The sequence below is a fragment of the Pelophylax lessonae genome (genome assembly GCF_965119305.1).
Source record: "Pelophylax lessonae genome assembly, chromosome: 4".
NCBI classification, from domain to species: Eukaryota; Metazoa; Chordata; class Amphibia; order Anura; family Ranidae; genus Pelophylax; species Pelophylax lessonae.
In genome coordinates this window covers 528,917,348-528,940,494 of record NC_138771.1, presented here as the reverse complement: position 1 = coordinate 528,940,494, position 23,147 = coordinate 528,917,348, and the positions used below count along the sequence as shown (strand labels likewise).

At 42.4% G+C, this 23,147-nt stretch overlaps 1 protein-coding gene across 1 annotated transcript in view; it reads left to right on the top strand.

The window, feature by feature from the left end:
• Positions 1-23,147, top strand: part of SCUBE1 (signal peptide, CUB domain and EGF like domain containing 1) — a 587,141-nt gene that overhangs the window by 490,189 nt on the left and 73,805 nt on the right. Inside the window, exon 10 of the mRNA XM_082255396.1 lies at positions 11,431-11,547. Coding sequence (XP_082111522.1) covers positions 11,431-11,547 — 117 coding nt within the window. The remainder of the gene's footprint in view (positions 1-11,430; positions 11,548-23,147) is intronic.

Sequence of the window (23,147 nt, the reverse complement as noted above, 5' to 3'; positions counted from 1 at the left end):
TGCACCCCTAAATACTAAACAGGACAGGACAGGAAACACTTGGAAGTGGAGCAAGATACCGGAATAAGTAAAGCCTATATGATATTCGGAGGCTAAGCTTGTATACAGGCGCAATATACACCTTATTGAGGTGAGAAGATAGAGCACCTAGATGTGACACCTGGTGGAGGCAACAAGTCACAACACCCATACTTTGCATGAGAGCACCTTGTTTTATTTAATGATATCGAAGGGAATGACACCTGATTTTGGATCTCTATATATATGGACACTATAAACACAGCACTTTATTTATTTATTTATTTTTTGATCTAAGCAAATGAGCACACAGCACTTTGTATCTCTTTTTGAAGTATCTTTATTTTTATCTTGTCTACGGTTTATTTATTTGATACCTTTTAGGAAAGTATAAACACTCAGCACTTTATTGTATAGAAGATAACTGGAATAGTTTACTTATATTGATATATATATATGAGATATAAATGAAGTATTGGATCACCTTTTATTAACCAACACCAACACTTTTTATCACTAGAACACTTTTTACCACGCCAGTTTATACATTTATTATATTTTTACTTTATATTCACTTCTGAAGCGCATCACCCACCCAAACTGTATATATATATATATATATATACACAGTGCCTTGCGAAAGTATCCGGCCCCCTTGAACTTTGGGACACAATCATGAAGTGGAACGAAATTTATTGGATATTTCAAACTTTTTTAACAAATAAAAAACTGAAAAATTGGGCGTGCAAAATTATTCATCCCCTTAAGTTAATACTTTGTAGCGCCACCTTTTGCTGTGATTACAGCTGTAAGTCGCTTGGGGTATGCCTCTATCAGTTTTGCACATCGAGAGACTGAAATTTTTGCCCATTCCTCCTTGCAAAACAGCTCAAGCTCAGTGAGGTTGGATGGAGAGCGTTTGTGAACAGCAGTTTTCAGTTCTTTCCACAGATTCTCGATTGGATTCAGGTCTGGACTTTGACTTGGCCATTCTAACACCTGGATTTGTTTATTTGTGAACCATTCCATTGTAGATTTTGCTTTGTTTTGGATAATTGTCTTGTTGGAATACAAATATCTGTCCCAGTCTCAGGTCCTTTGCAGACTCCATCAGGTTTTCTTCCAGATTGGTCCTGTATTTGGCTCCATCCATCTTCCCATCAATTTTAACCATCTTCCCTGTCCCTGGTAAAGAAAAGCAGGCCCAAACCATGATGCTGCCACCACCATGTTTGACAGTGGGGATGGTGTGTTCAGGGTGATGAGCTGTGTTGCTTTTACGTCAAACATAACGTTTTGCATTGTTACCAAAAAGTTTGATTTTGGTTTCATCTGACCAGAGCACCTTCTTCCACATGCTGGGTGTGTCTCCCAGGTGGCTTGTGGCAAACTTTAAACAACACGTTTTATGGATATCTTTAAGAAATGGCTTTCTTCTTGCCACTCTTCCATAAAGGCCAGATTTGTGCAGTATACGACTGATTGTTGTCCTATGGACAGAGTCTCCCACCTCAGCTGTAGATCTCTGCAGTTCATCCAGAGTGATCATGGGCCTCTTGGCTGCATCTCTGATCAGTCTTCTCCTTGTATGAGCTGAAAGTTTAGAGGGACGGCCAGGTCTCCGTAGATTTGCAGTGGTCTGATACTCCTTCCATTTTAATATTATCGTTTGCACAGTGCTCCTTGGGATGTTTAAAGCTTTGGAAATCTTTTTGTATCCAAATCCGGCTTTAAACTTCTCCACAACAGTATCTCGGACCTGCCTGGTGTGTTCCTTGTTCTTCATGATGCTCTCTGCGCTTTAAACGGACCTCTGAGACTATCACAGTGCAGGTGCATTTATACGGAGACTTGATTACACACAGGTGGATTCTATTTATCATCATTAGTCATTTAGGTCAACATTGGATCATTCAGAGACCCTCACTGAACTTCTGGAGAGAGATGCTGCACTGAAAGTAAAGGGGCTGAATAATTGCACGCCCAATTTTTCAGTTTTTTATTTGTTAACAAAGTTTGAAATATCCAATAAATTTAGTTCCACTTCATGATTGTGTCCCACTTGTTGATTCTTCACAAAAAAATACAGTTTTATATCTTTATGTTTGCAGCCTGAAATGTGGCAAAAGGTCGCAAAGTTTAAGGGGGCAGAATACTTTCGCAAAGCACTGTGTGTGTGTATGTGTATATATATATATATATATATATATATATATATATGAAGGTCTCAGTTGATCTTCAGCAGTGAAGATGCATAAGATTAAAGTGTACTTTAATAAACTGCCAGCAGGAACATATGGCAGCAGTTGCAGGTGGCAGCTGTCGCATTCCTCTAATAACCTATGCAAATCTCAAATCCACAAAAAAAAAAACCCAGATCTGGACCACTGATCGTTGTACCTTGCAGTTGTGATAGGTGGTCTCAGTGGCCAAATTCGTGGAGGAAACTCTTGACTGTCCTTCCTGAAACTGAGATCTTCCTAATGAGGCAGGTTTAGGACACCTCGGAATGCTGTAAAACACAGCCAAAGCTTTTTAGTGGCAATTTACTAGAGTTAAAGGGAATACATGTTTGTGCAAATGTGGTTGTAAATACTTACATATACCCAGTGAAGTGACAGGCCTCAGGTGATACACAGAGAAGAAACAAATCCTCCTGCATAAGTTGTATCTATCCACAGCCCTCTTTCTTCTACAGCCTCCTAAAGCACACATTTTACACAGCATTTCTGAGTTTCAGAAGGCAGGGGGGCAGGAATCTGATGTCACACACTGCACAACATAGAGCAGGTAGCTGAGTGTATTCTGAGAACTGAGTGGAGGGAAAGGAATCCCGCTTACACAGGCTTATAGGGAAACATGCACAGCTGAGGCTGTCAATCACCTGTTGTTAGCTGAAGGGAAGGGGGGGGGGGGCGGTGTGGCCATCTCCTATGATTGTCTGGTGTGCTTTGGATCGAGACAAGCACACACTATAGAAGGATATGCTTTATTCATTTTTCATTTCTCAGGTTACATAGTTGCTAAAGCTGAAAAAAACTCCAGTTCAACCTTTGGTACATTTTATATCCCTGTATGTTGAGCTCCTTAAGGGGCCCATTGAATAGTTTTTTGAAACTGTCGACACTCTGCTGATACCCTGCTAATACCACTGCTTGTGGAAGAGAATTCCACATCCTTACCTCTCTGACAGTAAATAAACCTCTTTTAAGGCTAAATAATTTCTCTTCCAATTTCACTGAATTACCGCATTTTTTTAAATTCCCTTTCACTAAAAAATGTTTTTCTCTAGGCTAGGGTCACCAGTACTACAGTATTTGTACATCGCTATCATATCCCCTCTCAAACAGCTCTCCAGAGAGAATAGGTTCAATGCTTGTCGTCTTTCCCCATAGCTGAGATCCTGAGCTGACTTTATTAGCTTTGTTGCCCTTTTCTGATCTTTCTCCAGTTCCAGCAAATCCTTCCTGAGGACTGGTGCCCAGAACGGGATGGCATACTCAAGATGCGGCCGGGCCAGAGTCTTGTAGAGTGGGAGAATTATCATTTTATTTCTGGAATGAATCCCCTTTTTAATGCATGCCAATATTCTGTTGACTTTGCTTGCAGCAGTTTGGCATTGCATGCCATTGCTGAGCCTGTCTTCTACTAGAACCTCCAGGTCCTTTTCCATCCTACATTCCCCCAGAGGGAATGTAACTTGCGAGTAACTTGCTTTCGTATTTTCAGCACCCAAATACATTACTTTACATTTTTCAACATTAAACCTCATTTGCCATGCAGTTGCTAACCCCATTATTTTATTGAGGTTTTCTTGTATAGTTTCCACATCCAGCGCTGAAGCTTTGCACCAATCACAAATGCAGAGATTGAGCTGCTTATCTCACCTTTTGGACTTGCCTCTGTAGCCAGTTTTCAATCCAGCTACTCACTCTTTGGTCCATGCCGACACAGAAAAATGAAGAAGTTTGCTGACAACAGTGTTGCTAATTGGAGGGCAAGGGCTTAGCTACAGGAAGTACTATTACTGACAGGATCTCCATGTACAAAAAAAAACTTTGCAACCTAGTCACAAAGAATTTGCTAAACAATACTGTGTACATGGAGGCATGACACCAAAACTACCAATAATAGATTTAGGGTTTTCATACATTTTAATTAAGGAACTTTATCATTGTTTTAAATTGGTAGTAAACTTTACAAAAAAAAATATATATATATATATATATTTTTTTTTTTTTTTCTTCCCTGCAAGGTAATGGCATATTGTGCATCACACACTAGCACATTATGAAAGACTTACTTTTAAACTATGCCCTCCAGCCACCTGTTGTCCCCGCTGACAGTGCCTCCATCTTTCTTTCTGGTCTTTCTCCCCGGTTCACAGTCTCTGGCTGACCCGTAATGACATCACTCCCGCACATGTGCATGGGAGCCTTGGCTGCAGTACAGGGCTCTGAAGGAATGGAACAAGTATGCCGTTCTTTCAGAGTACATGCTCCAGTGATGTCACCAACTTCAGAGACACTGAATATATCCCCTAAACTGTGCAGGTTTAGGATATATTCCTTGTACTTACAGGTAAGCTTTACTATAAGTTTACCTGTAGCTACAAGTGTCCACACTGAGTTTACTAGGGCTTTAAAGCTTTGTGAATAGATTCTTGTATTTTAGATGGGTATGGTGTTTACAGGCATTTTCTTAAATACACTTAGGCCCTGCTCACACTACGCATATCGGGAATAAGCATTTGCGCTTGCAATTTTCAAAGCGTGATTCTAACACGAATCCACATGTCCCATATGAGGCAGCCTATTCACTTGAAAGGGCTGTCCTATGCATGTCTCGTCTGTCATCCAGAGAAAACTCTTGCTCCTTTTTGGTTGACAAGTTCCACATGATTTTTAAATTTGCTTTTTGTCACAAAATTCTGTTGTGTGAAAAAAACTGCAAAATTGCACAGTGTTTGGGGTGCATGCTTTGCAGCAATTGCTGCCTGTTTTGAAATTGCAGGTAGAACCGCTGCAATTCTGCCCATGATTCCAAATCACGAAGTGTAAATGGAGTCTCAGAGTAGTAGCTCTAAACCCTAACTGCATGACTTTTAGTTTTTTTTTTTTTTTGTTTTTTTATGTGCACTGTTTATCATAAACAGTTGCATTTTTTTTTTTTAATTAGATCTGCTGCTTATCCACCCTGGCCTCTTTCAGTCATTCTGCTGTGGACAATTGTCATCATCAGGGGTGTGCTTGACAGGGGACAAGGCAAAAGCAAAGCTGGAAGACAGGTACAAAGCATTGCCAGCCTTTTACAGGAAGTACCTTTCACAGCAGAATCACCAGGATTTATTTTAATGAAATGTGCAGATTTAAAAAAGACTGAGAACAACTTTTGAAATGACATTAACATGTCTCAAAGCTCATCATTTTAATTGTTAACTTATAGGAGCTTTTTGAAGGGACAGGTATAATATAATAATAATAATAATAATAAAAAAGTTGATATAATTTATTAAATTAGAATATGAATAATAAATATATATATATGTATGTGTGTGTATGTATGTATATATATATATATATAATGTGTGTGTGTGTATATATATATAGATTAGATTTGTTTTGAGATAATTTTTTAACTCCTACAGTTTTCTCATTTTTCACGTGATTGTTTGTTGATGTACACTGACACCATCTTAGTGACTGACATAAGTATTGCACCCTAATTCCTGACAAATTAACTGATCGCCAAGGCTTAGGCTGAGATGGTTTTGTATATTTAAAATCCTATGCAGCACTTAAAGGTTGTTTAAAAGGAACTTCAGCTGGGATCAAACTGAATCGACTTTCTTTTTTTCCTCTCATAACTGATTTAGATGCTAACTTTACAAGATATTTCTTTTTGCCGACAGTTCTGAAGACATAACCTAGTTATTTTATATTTGTGTTTGAAGGAGTAGTCTATTTTTGTAGAAAAACTATGTATTTTTTTGGTCATTTTCAGTCTAATTAGAAAGTAATAAACTTTGTAATCTCTACACTCAGTCAGCTAATGCTTTTTTGAAGCCTAGGGCATCCCTAAAAATCGTGTTTATGCCTGCCTCCATGTGCTGTGTCATTGCTCTTGTAGCACAAAATACACATAGCAAAAACACACTGGAATGGGATAATCCTTTTTGTGTGCGTTTTCATACTTTTTCATACACTGCCATTGTCATCAGCGGGGCGCCAGTATACCCAAGCATGGCAAAGATAAGAACTAGAGCCATTTAAAACAATGGCTAGGCTATGTACAGTTATTGACATGCAATAAATGCACTGCTCAAAAAATTAAATCAGAGTGTAGCATCAAGTCAAATAAACTACTGGGATAGTGATCTGGTCCGTTAAGTAGCAGAGAGGGTTGTTAATCAGTTTCAGCTGCTTTGGTGTTAATGAAATTAACAGGTGCACTAGATGGGCAACAATGGGACAACCCCCAAAACAAGAATGGCTTTACAGGTGGAGGCCACTAAAAAAAATGTATTCCTACTCCTTTTTTCTGACTGTTTTTCACTAGTTTTGCATTTGGCTAGGGTCAGTGTCACTACTGACAGCATGAGGCGATACCTGGACCCTATAGAGGTTGCACAGGCAGTCCAACTCCTCCAGGATTGCACATGACTACGTGTCATTGCTGTGTCTCCCAGCATGGAGGAGATTCCAGGAGACAGGCAGTTACTCTAGGAGAGCTGGACAGGGCCGTTGAAGGTCCTTAATCTATCAGCAGGACTGGTATCTGTTCCTTTGTGCACGGGGTAAAAGGATGAGCACTGCCAGAGCCCTACAAAATGACCTCCAGCAGGCCACTGGTGTGAATGTCTCTGACCAACCAATCAGAAAGAGACTTCATGAGGGTGGCCTGAGGGCCCAACATCCTCTAGTGGGCCCGGCATCGTGGAGCTCGATTGGCATTTGCTGTTGAACATCAGAATTGGCAGGTCCACGACTGGTCCCCTGTGCTTTTCACAGATGAGAGCAGGTTCACCCTGAGCACATGTGACAGACGTGAAAGGGTCTGGAGAAGCCATAGAGAACATTATGCTGCCTGTAACATTGGTCAGCATGACCGGTTTGGTGGTGGGTCAGTGGTGGTCTGGGGAGGCATATCCATGGAGGGACGCACAGACCTCTACAGGCTAGACAATGGCACCCTGACTGCCATTAGGTATTGGGATGAAATCCTTGGACACATTGTCAAACCCTACACTCATGCAGTGGGTCCTGGGTTCCTCTTGGTGCACAACAATGCCCGGCCTCATGTCGCGAAAGTATGCAGCAAGTTTCTGGAGAATGAAGGAATTGATACCATTGAATGGCCCCCACACTCACCTGACCTAAATCCAATAGCATACCTCTGGAACATTGTTTCAGTCCATCCGATGCCGCCAGGATGCACCTCAGTCTGTTCAGGAACTCAGTGATGCCCTGGTCCAGATCTGGGAGGAAATACCCCAGGACACCATCCGTCGTCTTATTAAGAGAATGAACTGACATTGTCAGGCATGCATACAAGCACGTGGGGGGCATACAGATTACTGAGTACCATTTTGAGTTCTTGCAATGAAATTTCAGGAAAATGGAGTAGCCTGCTGCATAATTTTTTCACCCTGATTTTCAAGGTGTCTTTGAGTTCAGCCCTTTGTAGGTTGATAATTTTAATTTCCATCAAACAATGTGGCATCCTTTCATTCCTAACACATTTCTCAGTCCATATAAGTATAGATATCCAGCATGAAATTTTTCCCCATTGAGATCTGATGTGTTTTTAAAGTGTTCCTTTAATTTTTTGAGCAGTGTACATATGTTGTAATGGGTCCTAAAAGTTTTCTTTGCACTGATTTATTTTTCCTGATGTATGCCTACACAGCTATGACTTGACTTTTAGATGTGAATATATAGCATAGTGTGATATTTATAAGAATTCTTCACCTAAAACTGTTTAGCACCTAAGTGCAGCCTAAAAAAAAAGGGACATAACTGTTGCTAGCTGTGTCCCTTGTCCTAATTCCTCTTCTATGTGAAATTTAAAAAGTGTGGGCATAGTTGGGCTCTTTTGATGAGAGTCTGTGACAGCTCCTTAGTTCCATTAACCCCAATCACACCAGAAGCTTAGTGGTGCAGGGAGGATAACGTACGGAGGAGAATTTTGCATAAAAGAATACTCATCAGCACAAGGGTAAAGTACGTAAAATGTGCAGCGCCCAAGTTTACAATAATTATATTCCCAAATGAACAAAATTAAAAAACATTTGTGCAAGTGCCTGTCAATCATAAAGTCACATTTGAAAACCGAGACTGAATCCAGAAATCAAGTCTTTTGAAGTAATAATGCAGAGAAGATCCAACACCTTCTGAAGTGAAATTAATCTTTCCAAAACATGTTCAGAGGTCAGCCGCCAACTTCCTGTGAAGTGAGCACTCACCAGAAACTATGGCTGCCATTACAACAGCATACATGCCTGTATCTTTAGGCCCCATGCACACGGGACGTTTTTAACGCCGCTGTAAGCAGCGTCAGGCGTTTTCTTTTTGCAGCCTAAAAACGCCCCTCCATGTTATTCTATGGCCTCATGCACACTCAGACGTTTTTGAGCTGTAAGTGGCTTAGACGTTTTTAGGCTGCAACAAGAACCCACCACCTGCGCGTTCTGAGGACCAGCGTTACAGCGTTAAAAACGCCTGACGCTGCTAAAAGCTGAATAACTTTGCTATAACGTTGCTTAACGTGCGTTAAGCCACGTTATACGTTTTTTTTTTCTTCCATTCAAAATCAATGGTTCCCTATGGGATCCTATTGATTTGAATGGAGGTCGCACCGCAACACCGCAAGTCGGATCCGACTTGCGGGGTGACTTGCGCTGTGGGAATCTTGAGGGGGAACGCCACGCCAAAATGGGAAAAAAACGGCGTGGGGTACCCCCCAGGGTTCCAAACCAGGCCCTTCGGGTCTGTTATGGAATTTGAGGGTAGCCCCATGCCGAAAAAAACGGCATGGGGTCCCCCCCAAAATCCATACCAAACCCTTATCCGAGCATGCAGCCCGGCAGGCCAGGAAAGGGGAGGGGACGAGCGAGCGGCCCCACCCCCCCTGGACCACACCAGGCCACATGCCCTCAACATGGGGGGGTGTTGGTGCTTTGGGGCAGGGGGAGCTCTGCACCCCCCACCTCAAAGCACCTTGCCCCCATGTTGATGAGGACAAGGGCCTCATCCCCACAACCCTGGCCGGTGGTTGTGGGGGTCTGCGGGCAGGGGGCTCATCGGAATCTGGAAGCCCCCTTTAACAAGGGGGCACCCCAGATCCCGGACCCCCTCCCTATGTGAATGTGTATGGGGTACACTGTACCCCTACCCATTCACCCCATAAAAGGCAGTGTATGGAAATAACGACAAGAGACGTTTTGGAAAGTTTATTAAAAATCTTCATCCGACTCTTCTTGTCTTCTCCTCTCCGGGGTCTTCTCCGGGGTCTTCTGCTCTTTTGCTGTCCGCCCTTCTTGTCTTCTCCTCTCCGGGGTCTTCTGCTCTTTTGCTGTCCCCCTCTTCTTGTGTTCTTCTCTCCGGGGTCTTCTGCTGTCCCCTCTTCTGCTGTCCTCTCTTCTTTTCTTCTCCTCTCCGGTCTTCTGCTCTTTTGCTGTCGGCTGTCGGCTGTCTTCTTCCTCCGGTCCTCCTCCGACGACGTCTCCGCTGATTATGCCTATCTCCGGTCTCTTCAGCTTATTATATAGCCATTAGGGGCGTGGCCCCGATGACGTCATCTGGAGACCCCGCCCCCTCATGTCACAGATGACGTCATATGTGACATGAGGGGGCGGGGTCTCCAGATGACGTCATCGGGGCCACGCCCCTAATGGCTATATAATAAGCTGAAGAGACCGGAGATAGGCATAATCAGCGGAGACGTCGTCGGAGGAGGACCGGAGGAAGAAGACAGCCGACAGCCGACAGCCGACAGCAAAACAGCAGAAGACCGGAGAGGAGAAGAAAAGAAGAGAGGACAGCAGAAGAGGGGACAGCAGAAGACCCCGGAGAGAAGAACACAAGAAGAGGGGGACAGCAAAAGAGCAGAAGACCCCGGAGAGGAGAAGACAAGAAGGGCGGACAGCAAAAGAGCAGAAGACCCCGGAGAAGACCCCAGGGAAGACCCCGGAGAGGAGAAGACAAGAAGAGTCGGATGAAGATTTTTAATAAACTTTCCAAAACGTCTCTTGTCGTTATTTCCATACACTGCCTTTTATGGGGTGAATGGGTAGGGGTACAGTGTACCCCATACCCATTCACATAGGGAGGGGGTCCGGGATCTGGGGTGCCCCCTTGTTAAAGGGGGCTTCCAGATTCCGATGAGCCCCCTGCCCGCAGACCCCCACAACCACCGGCCAGGGTTGTGGGGATGAGGCCCTTGTCCTCATCAACATGGGGGCAAGGTGCTTTGAGGTGGGGGGTGCAGAGCTCCCCCTGCCCCAAAGCACCAACACCCCCCATGTTGAGGGCATGTGGCCTGGTGTGGTCCAGGGGGGGTGGGGCCGCTCGCTCGTCCCCTCCCCTTTCCTGGCCCGCCGGGCTGCATGCTCGGATAAGGGTTTGGTATGGATTTTGGGGGGGACCCCATGCCGTTTTTTCGGCATGGGGCTACCCTCAAATTCCATAACAGACCCGAAGGGCCTGGTTTGGAACCCTGGGGGGGACCCCCACGCCGTTTTTTTCCCATTTTGGCGTGGAGTTCCCCCTCAAGATTCTCACAGCGCAAGTCACCCCGCAAGTCGGATCCGACTTGCGGTGTTGCGGTGCGACCTCCATTCAAATCAATAGGCTCCCATAGGGAACCATTGATTTTGAATGGAAGCAAAAAAAACGCTGCTAAAAGCAACGTGGCAAAACGTGCAATAACGCCAATGGAAAAAGCTACTGAAAGCACGTTTTTACAGCTGCTTTTTCCGGCGTCAGAACTAACTTTGACGTACGTTTTTTCTAACGCCCCGTGTGCATGGGGCCTTAAATCAAACTTCCTCAGCAGGCGTAAAAAAATATCCTTGTCCAAAAGCACTTCTCAGTAGAATCAAACTTGGATAAATGAAGCTCACCAGGAGCCAAAATAATACCCTAAAAGTCAGTGCCCAGACAAGGTCATCTAGTGCCCAGGGCGAAGGTGCCAAATGGTGCCCCTCAACAAAATGTATGAGCGTTATGTGTCAGATGCAGTGTGGCAAATAATTGTGAGATATACTCACTACACCAACAAAATAGGACCTAAAGGGCTAACCATATACAGTATTTATTTTTCTTTGGGTTACACAATGCTCTTTCAGATATACATTCAGGGCTTGAATTTTCAAATCTGATCTCATTAAAGAACATGTTTCTTCTTTTGCAGACATTGACGAGTGTTCCTTCGAGAGGACGTGTGACCACATTTGCATCAACTACCCTGGAAGTTTTGAATGTCTCTGTCACAAGGGGTACACGCTCTATGGGCTTACACACTGTGGAGGTTTGTAAAGTTTTGTGTTTCAAGGAACATCTTAAAGGATCTTTCCACCCAAATCAGATATTTCACCTAGTAGCGGGTGTTTTGTTAATGTGAGGGTAAGCCTATCTGCTTTTTCTGCTGCTTCTAACCTAAATCACACATCCGCTTTCTGGTTGTAGTACACTACGTGGGCAAAAAAGTTTGCTGAAGCTTGGCCATTACACCTGTATGAGCTTGGTGGAATTCCCATTACGGTTATAAAGCATTATTATGGAATTACTTCTCACCCCCTTTTTTTAGGCTACCACTCTTTTTGGAAGGTTTTTCTTTGGAGTGTGTCTGTGGGAATTTGTGCTTGTTTGTGTGGTCAGGCACTGTTGTTGGATGAGCAGACCTGGCTCACAATCAATGTTCTAATTTATCTCAGAGGTTTTCAGTAGGGCTGATGTCAGGGTCTGGGCATGCCACTCGAGTTCCCTACACCAAACTCGTCAAACAATGACTTTAGGGAGCTAGCTATGTACACAGGGGCACAGTCATGCTGGAACAGAAAAGGACCTTCACCAAATTGTTACCACAAGGGTGGAAGAGCACAGTCCTCTTTTCATGCTATAGCATTAACAATACCCTTAACTGGATAACCCAAACTCAAATTGGAGGGGTCTCAGCACTATTTTTGGTCTTAGAGTTAGGTGTAATATTCAGGTTACTGTATAGTCTATATTAGGTGCTGGCACACTGGGGCCCTTCTGCAGCTTTCAGTTAGTCTGTACAGTGGGTACGGAAAGTATTCAGACCCCCTTAAATTTTTCACTCTTTGTTATATTGCAGCCATTTCCTAAAATCATTTAGGTTCATTCTTCTTCGTCATGAATGTACACATAGCACCCCATACTGACAGAAAAACACAGAATTGTTGACATTGTTGCAGATTTATTAAAAAAGAAAAACTGAAATATCACATGGTCCTAAGTATTCAGACCCTTTGCTGTGACACTCATATATTTAACTCAGGTGCTTTTCATTTCTTCTGATCATCCTTGAGATGGTTCTACACCTTCATTTGAGTCCAGCTGTGTTTGATTATACTGATTGGACTTGATTAGGAAAGCCACACACCTGTCTATATAAGACCTTCCAGATCACAATGCATGTCAGAGCAAATGAGAATCATGAGGTCAAAGGAACTGCCTGAAGAGCTCAGAGACAGAATTGTGGCAAGGCACAGATCTGGCCAAGGTTACAAAAATATTTCTGCTGCACTTAAGGTTCCTAAGAGCACAGTGGCCTCCATAATCCTCAAATGGAAGACGTTTGGGACGACCAGAACCCTTCCTAGAGCTGGCCGTCCGGCCAAACTGAGCTATCGGAGGAGAAGAGCCTCGGTGAGAGAGGTAAAGAAGAACCCAAAGATCACTGTGGCTGAGCTCCAGAGATGCAGTCAGGAGATGGGAGAAAGTTGTAGAAAGTCAACCATCACTACAGCCCTCCACCAGTCGGGGCCTTATGGTAGAGTGGCCCGACGGAAGCCTCTCCTCAGTGTAAGACACATGAAAGCCTGCATGGAGTTTGCTAAAAAACACCTGAAGGACTCCAAGATGGTGAGAAATAAGATTCTCTGGTCTGATGAGACCAAAATAGAACTTTTTGGCCTTACTTCTAAGCGGTATGTGTGGAGAAAATCAGGCACTGCTCATCACCTGTCCAATACAGTCCCAACAGTGAAGCATGGTGGTGGCAGCATCATGCTGTGGGGGTGTTTTTCAGCTGCAGGGACAGGACAACTGGTTGCAATCGAGGGAAAGATGAATGCGGCCAAGTACAGGGATATCCTGGACAAAAACCTTCTCCAGAGTGCTCTGGACCTCAGACTGGGCCGAAGGTTTACCTTCCAACAAGACAATGACCCTAAGCACACAGCTAAAATAACGAAGGAGTGACTTCACAAAACTCCGTGACTGTTCTTGAATGGCCCAGCCAGAGCCCTGACTTAAACCCAATTGAGCATCTCTAGAGAGACCTAAAAATGGCTGTCCACCAACGTTTACCATCCAACCTGACAGAACTGGAGAGGATCTGCAAGGAGGAATGGCAGAGGATCTCCAAATCCAGGTGTGAAGACTTGTTGCATCTTTCCCAAAAAGACTCCTGGCTGTATTAGATCAAAAGGGGGCTTCTACTAAATACTGAGCAAAGGGTCTGAATACTTAGGACCATGTGATATTTCAGTTTTTCTTTTTTAATAAATCTGCAACAATGTCAACAATTCTGTGTTTTTCTGTCAGTATGGGATGCTATGTGTACATTCATGAGGAAGAAGAATGAACTTAAATGATTTTAGCAAATGGCTGCAATATAACAGAGTGAAAAATTTAAGGGGGTCTGAATACTTTCCGTACCCACTGTATGTCTTATGTGTTGCTGTACATCCAGATTGGCACTACCCCTAGGGAAGCAAATGTAATATTATATATACATATATATATATATATATATATATATACACAGTATCTCACAAAAGTGAGTACACCCCTCACATTTTTGTAAATATTTTATTATATCTTTTCATGTGACAACACTGAAGAAATGACACTTTGCTACAATGTAAAGTAATGAGTGTACATCTTGTATAACAGTGTACATTTGCTGTCCCCTCAAAATAACTCAACACACAGCCATTAATGTCTAAACCACTGGCAACAAAAGTGATTACACCCCTAAGTTAAAATGTCCAAATTGGGTCCAGAGTGTCAATATTTCTTGTGACCACCATTATTTTCCAGCACTGTCTAAAGCCTCTTGGGCATGGAGTTCACCAGAGCTTTACAGGTTGCCACTGGAGTCCTCTTCTACTCCTCCATGACGACATCATGGAGCTGGTGGATGTTAGAGACCATGCACTCTTCCACCTTCCGTTTGAGAATGCCCCACAGATGCTCAATAGGGTTTAGGTCTGGAGACATGCTTGGCCAGTCCATCATCTTTACCCTCAGCTTCTTTAGCAAGGCAGTGGTCATCTTGGAGGTGTGTTTGGGGTCGTTATCATGTTGAAATACTACCCTGTGGCCCAGTCTCTGAAGGGAGGGGATCCTGCTCTGCTTCACTATGTCACAGTACATGTTGGCATTTATGGTTTCCTCAATGAACTGTAGCTCCCCAGTGCCGGCAACACTCATGCAGCCCCGAACCATGAGACTCCCACCACCATGCTTGACTGTAGGCACGACACACTTGTCTTTGTACTCTTCACCTGGTTGCCGCCACACACGCTTGACACTATCTGAACCAAATACGTTTATCTTGGTCTCATCAGACCACAGGACATGGTTCTAGTAATCCATGTCCTTTGTCTGCTTGTCTTCAGCAAACTGTTTGCGGGCTTTCTTGTGCATCATCTTTAGAAGAGGCTTCCTTCTGGGACGACAGCCATGCAGACAAATTTGATGCAGTGTGCGGCGTATGGTCTGAGCACTGACAGGCTGACCCCCCCCCCCCCCACAACTTCAACCTCTGCAGCAATGCTGGCAGCACTCATAGGTCTATTTCGCAAAAGAAACCTCTTGATATGACACTGAGCACGTGCACTCAACACCTTTGGTCGACCATGGCGAGGCCTGTTCTGAGCGGAACTTGTCCTGTTAAACTGCTGTATGGTCTTGGCCACCGTGCTGCAGCTCAGTTTCAGGGTCTTGGCAATCTTCTTATAGCCTAAGCCAGCTTTATGTAGAGCAACAATTCTTTTTTTTCAGATCCTCAGAGTTCTTAACCATGAGGCGCCATGTTGAACTTCCAGTGAAAATGAGAGATTGAGAGTGATAACACCAAATTTAACACACCTGCTCCCTATTCACACCTGAGACCTTGTAACACGAACGAATCACATGACAACAGGGAGGGAAAATGGCTAATTGGGCCCAAATTGGACATTTTCACTTAGAGGTGTACTCACTTTTGGTACCAGCGGTTTAGACATTAATGGTTGTGTGTTAAGTTATTTTGAGGGGCATCATATTAACACTGTTATACAAGCTGTACACTCACTTCTTTACATTGTACTCAAGTGTCATTTCTTCAGTGTTGTCACTTGAAAAGGAAATATTTACAAAAATGTGAGGAGTGTATATATACACAGTGCCTTGCAAAAGTATTTGGCCCCCATTGAACTTTGCGACCTTTTGCCACATTTCAGGCTTCAAACATAAAGATATAAAACTGTAATTATTTGTGAAGAATCAACAACAAGTGTGACACAATTATGAAGTGGAACGAAATTTATTGGATATTTCAAACTTTGTTAACAAATAAAAAACTGAAAAATTGGGCGTGCAAAATTATTCAGCCCCTTTACTTTCAGTGCAGCAAACTCTCTCCAGAAGTTCAGTGAGGATCTCTGAATGATCCAATGTTGACCTAAATGACTAATGATGATAAATAGAATCCACCTGTGTGTAATCAAGTCTCCGTATAAATGCACCTGCACTGTGATGGACTCAGGTCAGTTTAAAGCGCAGAGAGCATAATGAAGAACAAGGAACACACCAGGCAGGTCCGAGATACTGTTGTGGAGAAGTTTAAAGCCGGATTTGGATGCAAACAGATTTCCCAAGCTTTAAACATCCCAAGGACCACTGTGCAAGCGATAATATTGAAATGGAAGGAGTATCAGACCATTGCAAATCTACGAAGACCTGGCCGTCCCTCTAAACTTTCAGCTCATACAAGGAGAAGACTGATCAGAGATGCAGCCAAGAGGCCCATGATCACTCTAGATGAACTGCAGAGATCTACAGCTGAGGTGGGATACTCTGTCCATAGGACAACAATCAGTCATATACTGCACAAATCTGGCCTTTATGGAAGTGTGGCAAGAAGAAAGCCATTTCTTAAAGATACAAAGATTTGTCAATTTCTACAAAGATATATGTTTGGCGTAAATGCAACACAGCTCATCACCCTGAAAACACCATCCCCACTATCAAACATGGTGGTGGCAGCATCATGGTTTGGGCCTGCTTTTCTTCAGCAGGGACAGGGAAGATGGTTAAAATTGATGGGAAGATGGATGGAGCCAAATACAGGACCATTCTGGAAGAAAACCTGATGGAGTCTGCAAAAGACCTGAGACTGGGACGGAGATTTGTCTTCCAACAAGACAATGATCCAAAACATAAAGCAAAATCTACAATGGAATGGTTCACAAATAAACATATCAAGGTGTTAGAATGGCCAAGTCAAAGTGCAGACCTGAATCCAATCGAAAATCTGTGGAAAGAACTGAAAACTGCTGTTCACAAACGCTCTCCATCCAACCTCACTGAGCTCGAGCTGTCTTGTAAGGAGGAATGGGCAAAAAGTTCAGTCTCTCGATGTGCAAAACTGATAGAGACATACCCCAAGCGACTTACAGCTGTAATCGCAGCAAAAGGTGGCGCTACAAAGTATTAACTTAAGGGGGCTGAATAATTTTGCACGCCCAATTTTTCAGTTTTTTATTTGTTAAAAAAGTTTGAAATATCCAATAAATTTCATTCCACTTCATGATTGTGTCCCACTTGTTGTTGATTCTTCACAAAAAATTACAGTTTTATATCTTTGTTTGAAGCCTGAAATGTGGCAAAAGGTCGAAAAGTTCAAGGGGGCCGAATACTTTCGCAAAGCACTGTGTATGTATATATATATATATATATATATATATATATATATATATATATATATATATATATACACTGTGAATGTGTGGTTTCAAAACTGCGTCCAGCAAGCCAAAGGCAGTCAGCCCTTGGGCATTATTCCTCTCACTAACTCCATATTTCTTTCGCTGATACCAACAGTGGATCATTATTCCTCCCATTGACAATGATGGAATACTCCTACTCTCACTGATACCAACAATGGGGCACTATGGCTCCCACTGATACCAACTATGAAGCACCCCTGATGCCAACAAGGGGGCACTATTCCTTCTACTAATACCAATGATGGGACACTGTTCCTTATTCTACTGACCCCAGGAGTTTAGTAATTTTTTCTTTTTTAAACTCCTACTGACCACCAAACCTGAGAAAATGGGGTTGATTTACTAAAGGCAAAAAGACAATTTGTAAGTGCAGTTGCTCTAATTTTTTCTAGAGCTTAGTGGATGTGGTGAAGCTCTGCTGTTTTCCATCGTTGCCCACCTAATTTGGTATTCTCTTTTACTTGAAAAAAAAAAATAACTTCCCTTTTTAAAAGTTATTATATATAAATGGAAAACAAGGTACAATAAAGTAATATATAAAATTACACAAACCGTGTACCATGGTTTTTTTATACTTAAACATCCAATTGGACATCGTGGGAGGTGGATTGCAGAGAGGTTAACACTAAATTTTGCATGTATTAGTAGACGAATGAACATAAATGGTGTGATCTATGTGCAGTTAAAAAGAATAAATTACTAAATCTTGGGGAGATAATACTCTGGCTGAGTTTTTAATTGAATTTCCATGTAAGGACAACATTAACCAACAAGGACATAAAGTGAATATAAAAAGTCTACACACCCCTGTTAAAATATCAGGTTTCAGTGATGTAAAAAAAAAAAACCAAAGACAAGCAGCATACAGGGACTCAAAGAACAAAATCCAAAACAATACAAAAACACTATGTGTTGCGCTAAAAAGTGAATAATAACCAAGTGAAAAAATTGACTGAAAATTAATATGCGGGTAATATGAGCATCCTATAAATGTAAAAAACATGTAAGTACTAATGAACCAAACAGCATGTGAAATAGTTGTGCATAAGGAAAATCCTTCCGTGAAGAGAAAAAAGCACTCCCACAAAATGGGGTAGAGTGGCTAGACGGAAGTCTTTTCTTATGAAGAAAAACATCCAAGTGCAGCTAAATTTTGCAAAAACACATCTTGAGTCTCCTAAAAGCATGTGGGAAAATGTGTTATGGCCTGATGAAACCAAGGTTGAACTTTTTGGCTCTAATTCCAAAAGATATGTTTGGTGCGAAAACAACACTGCACATCACCAAAAGAACACCCTACCCACAGTGAAGCATGGTGGTGGCAGCATCATGCTTTGGGGCTTTTTTTCTTCAGCTGGAACAGGGGCCTTAGTCAAGGTAGAGGGAATTATGAACGGTTTCAAATACCAGTCAATACTCGCACAAAACCTTCAGGCTTTTGCTAGCTGAACATGACGAGGAACTACCCAAAATATTCATCCAAATCAACAAAGGAATGGCTTCACCAGAAGAAGATTAAAGTTTTGGAATGGGCCATTCAGAGCCCAGATCTGAATCCGATTGAAAGTCTGTGGGGTGATCTGAAGAGGGCTGTGCACAAGAGATGCTCTGGCAATCTGACAGATTTGGAGTGTTAGTGCAAAGAAAAGTGGGCAAATATTGCCAAGTCAAGATGTGCCATGCTGATAGACACATACTCAGAAAGACTAAAGCTGGATACACACTATCCAAATTTTGTGGTTAGATTTACTTCAGATTTAAGCCCCGTACACACGTACTCATCGTCGGCCGAACGATCGGCCGTCTTTTGTCCAGGGCTGTCGTGTCTTTTGAAAACTGCAAAAGACTGTACACGAATTTTGTCGGCCAACAACAGCCGACTGCAGAAGTGATGTCATGTGATGGTTAACTTTCCGTGTGTTTTTTCTTCTCTGAGCATGCCCAGTCTTGCAAATCTGCTGTTTGTCGGCCGAATTCTGTACTGACTGGCGAACAATCGGCCTTTCTGGTGTTGGCCAACAAAAATTTTAATGCCTGCACACCCGATTCTGTTCGGCCGAAAAGTGGGAGTCAGTTGTCGGAAGCATCATACTAACAAGCCGACAATCGGCCGATCGTTCGGCGGCCGAATATTTACGGCCGACAATCAATACGTGTGTACAGGGCTTTACCTTTTCTATGTAGTGCAAGGGCCTGCCAGATTGCATACAAATTGAAAGTGTTTAGGTTTGACCTCATATTATATGGTTTTGGTAAGTCTAAAGGAAAAAGTCTTCAGAAAATCTTATGGTGTGTATGGCCCATAAGTGCTGTAATAAAAATAAAAAAAAGCTTCAACAAAGTATTTGTTTAATGGTGTGCACACTTATGCAAGCATATCATTTTAGTTTTTTAGTTTTACTTACCTCTACCTAAAATATTTCCGTTTGTTGTTCAACTAAGTTGTACAGTTTATAGGTCACATTAAGGCCCCTTTCACACAGGTGGACCATTCAGATCCGCCTGTCAGTCAGATGGTCCAAATGCCAAGAACAGGTAACAAAGACGGTCAGATTTGTCAACATGACACAGGTGGGAGAGAAATTATTTTCAACTTTAACAAAATCGCTTGTGTCTGTTATTTCCCCATACAAAGGATTGGAGTATAGCGTCCATAGTCTTAAAATATTTGAGGTATATATTTATACATGGAAGAGCCAGAGTGTAGAGAAACCCCAAAAGGAAGTCTGGCCCATATTTGAGTTTTAGCTTTGTGAATAGTGGTTTGATATTTAGTAGTACTTAGTCTAATGGGGATCTGGTGACTTCTACACCCAAACATTTGAAAGCACTCAATCAGTGTATTTGCCTTTAGCAAATCAATGGCATTGTCTTCTCCAACTGATGATAGGGCATTTCACACACCAGCCACAGTCCAGCCTCTTACAAGCCCTCGTAGGAAGCACACTAATACTTTTTATATTTATGGTTTGTGTACCTGGGGGCATGGAAAAGGTGCACCATTTTCTTACATACTTCTGCTCTAATGTGTTCATTCCTTTCTTAAAACATTGGTAGGAGAAAATAGTGCTGGTGAGCGTTTGTAGTTTTCAGTGGAAAAAAAAATGCTATTTGTCAAGAACACATGACAGAATAGAGGGCAGGAAATCACTGGCAGGAAAAAGCTCTTATGTGCTACATTGAAGAACACGGAACACAGCGCCAAGATCCGAGAACACACTCCCAATAAACCAGCAATGCATATCACAAGAACGTATCTGTTTCAACATTTTTTGGAAGTTGTCTCCTTTTTGACTAGAGTCAGGTTTCATAGGTAATACACAGGGAGGAGGACAACCCATTGCTTAGACGAAAAGACTAAACAATCTGTAAATCAGGTGTTGACTTAGTCAATCTGGCAAATGTTTGCTGACATCTGATGGAAACTGGCCTTGTGATAGTCACCGGCATTTTAAAATAAAACATGAAACTTTTGTATTGTATGTTAGATATCATATTGTCAGTTTCTATAGGGTACCGATACAGTGGCACATGGTTGTTTTGAGGGATTAAAGTGGTTCTAAAGGCAGAAGGTTTTTTTATCTTAATAGATTCTATGCATTAGGATAAAAAAAGTATGTGCAGCAACCACCCTCAGCCCCCCAAATATGTACCTGAGTCCCATCCCAATCCAGCAATGTTGCACGAGAGCCTTGGCTGTCCTGGACTCCCCCTCCTCATTGGCTGAGACAGTCAATCAGTCAGTGAGCCAATGAGGAAAAAGAAGGGGCGGACCCATGAAGAGGAGGATCTGGGCTGCTCTGTGCAAAACCATTGCACATAGCAGGCAAGTACATTTTTATCTAGAATCTGTGATCTATAATCATATACCACTCATCCACAGATAATGAAGTACAAAATATACAATATAAAACATGTGATCCTGCTGCCACTTTAAATAAAAATTACAACAAACCAAATTCACCTGGCTACATAGTGAATCAGTAAACTCAAAATAATAAATATATACAATCTCTACAGGGAGTGCAGAATTATTAGGCAAATGAGTATTTTTAAAGGATTCATTTTATTATTGAACAACAACCATGTTCTCAATGAACCCAAAAAACTCATTAATATCAAAGCTGACTATTTTTGGAAGTAGTTTTTAGTTTGTTTTTAGTTTTAGCTATTTTAGGGGGATATCTGTGTGTGCAGGTGACTATTACTGTGCATAATTATTAGGCAACTTAACAAAAATCAAATATACAGTATACCCATTTCAATTATTTATTTTTACCAGTGTAACCAATATAACATCTCAACATTCACAAATATACATTTCTGACATTCAAAAACAAAACAAAAACAAATCAGTGACCAATATAGCCACCTTTCTTTGCAAGGACACTCAAAAGCCTGCCATCCATGGATTCTGTCAGTGTTTTGATCTGTTCACCATCAACATTGCGTGCAGCAGCAACCACAGCCTCCCAGACACTGTTCAGAGAGGTGTACTGTTTTCCCTCCTTGTAAATCTCACATTTGATGATGGACCACAGGTTCTCAATGGGGTTCAGATCAGGTGAACAAGGAGGCCATGTCATTAGCTTTTCTTCTTTTATACCCTTTCTTGCCAGCCACGCTGTGGAGTACTTGGACGCGTGTGATGGAGCATTGTCCTGCATGAAAATCATGTTTTTCTTGAAGGATGCAGACTTCTTCCTGTACTACTGCTTGAAGAAGGTGTCTTCCAGAAGGTGTCTGCTTGAAGAAGGTGTCTTCCAGAAACTGGCAGTAGGACTGGGAGTTGAGCTTGACTCCATCCTCAACCCGAAAAGGCCCCACAAGCTCATCTTTGATGATACCAGCCCAAACCAGTACTCCACCTCCACCTTGCTGGCGTCTGAGTCGGCCTGGAGCTCTCTGACCTTTACCAATCCAGCCATGGGCCCATCCATCTGGCCCATCAAGACTCACTCTCATTTCATCAGTCCATAAAACCTTTCTTGGCCCAGTCTTGACGTTTCAGCTTGTGTGTCTTGTTCAGTGGTGGTCGTCTTTCAGCCTTACCTTGGCCATGTCTCTGAGTATTGCACACCTTGTGCTTTTGGGCACTCCAGTGATGTTGCAGCTCTGAAATATGGCCAAACTGGTGGCAAGTGGCATCTTGGCAGCTGCACGCTTGACTTTTCTCAGTTTATGGGCTGTTATTTTGCGCCTTGGTTTTTCCACGCGCTTCTTGTGACCCTGTTGACTATTTTGAATGAAATGCTTAATTGTTCGATGATCACGCTTCAGAAGCTTTGCAATTTTAAGAGTGCTGCATCCCTCTGCAAGATATCTCACTATTTTTGACTTTTCTGAGCCTGTCAAGTCCTTCTTTTGACCCATTTTGCCCAAGGAAAGGAAGTTGCCTAATAATTATGCACACCTGATATAGGGTGTTGATGTCATTAGACCACACCCCTTCTCATTACAGAGATGCACATCACCTAATATGCTTAATTGGTAGTAGGCTTTCGAGCCTATACAGCTTGGAGTAAGACAACATGCATAAAGAGGATGATGTGGTCAAAATACTAATTTGCCTAATAATTCTGCACTCCCTGTAATAGCCGTGTATATAATAAGACTCAAAATCAGACTGAGATAACCCCCAGTGATAGAAATAGTGACAGTAAAAAAGGTTCATCATAACAAAGTCCTAATGAACACAATATTGAAAATGTTAAAGAAATGCAACAGTGTAAATAACAACTCTAGCGATCTCCAGCTCATAAAGGTGAATAAAACTAGGGATAGACCGATATGTTTTTTTCAGGGCCGATACCGATCTTTTGGTCACAACGTATCGGTATCGGCCGATATGGGCCGATATTTTGTAAATTTAAAGTTTTGAAAA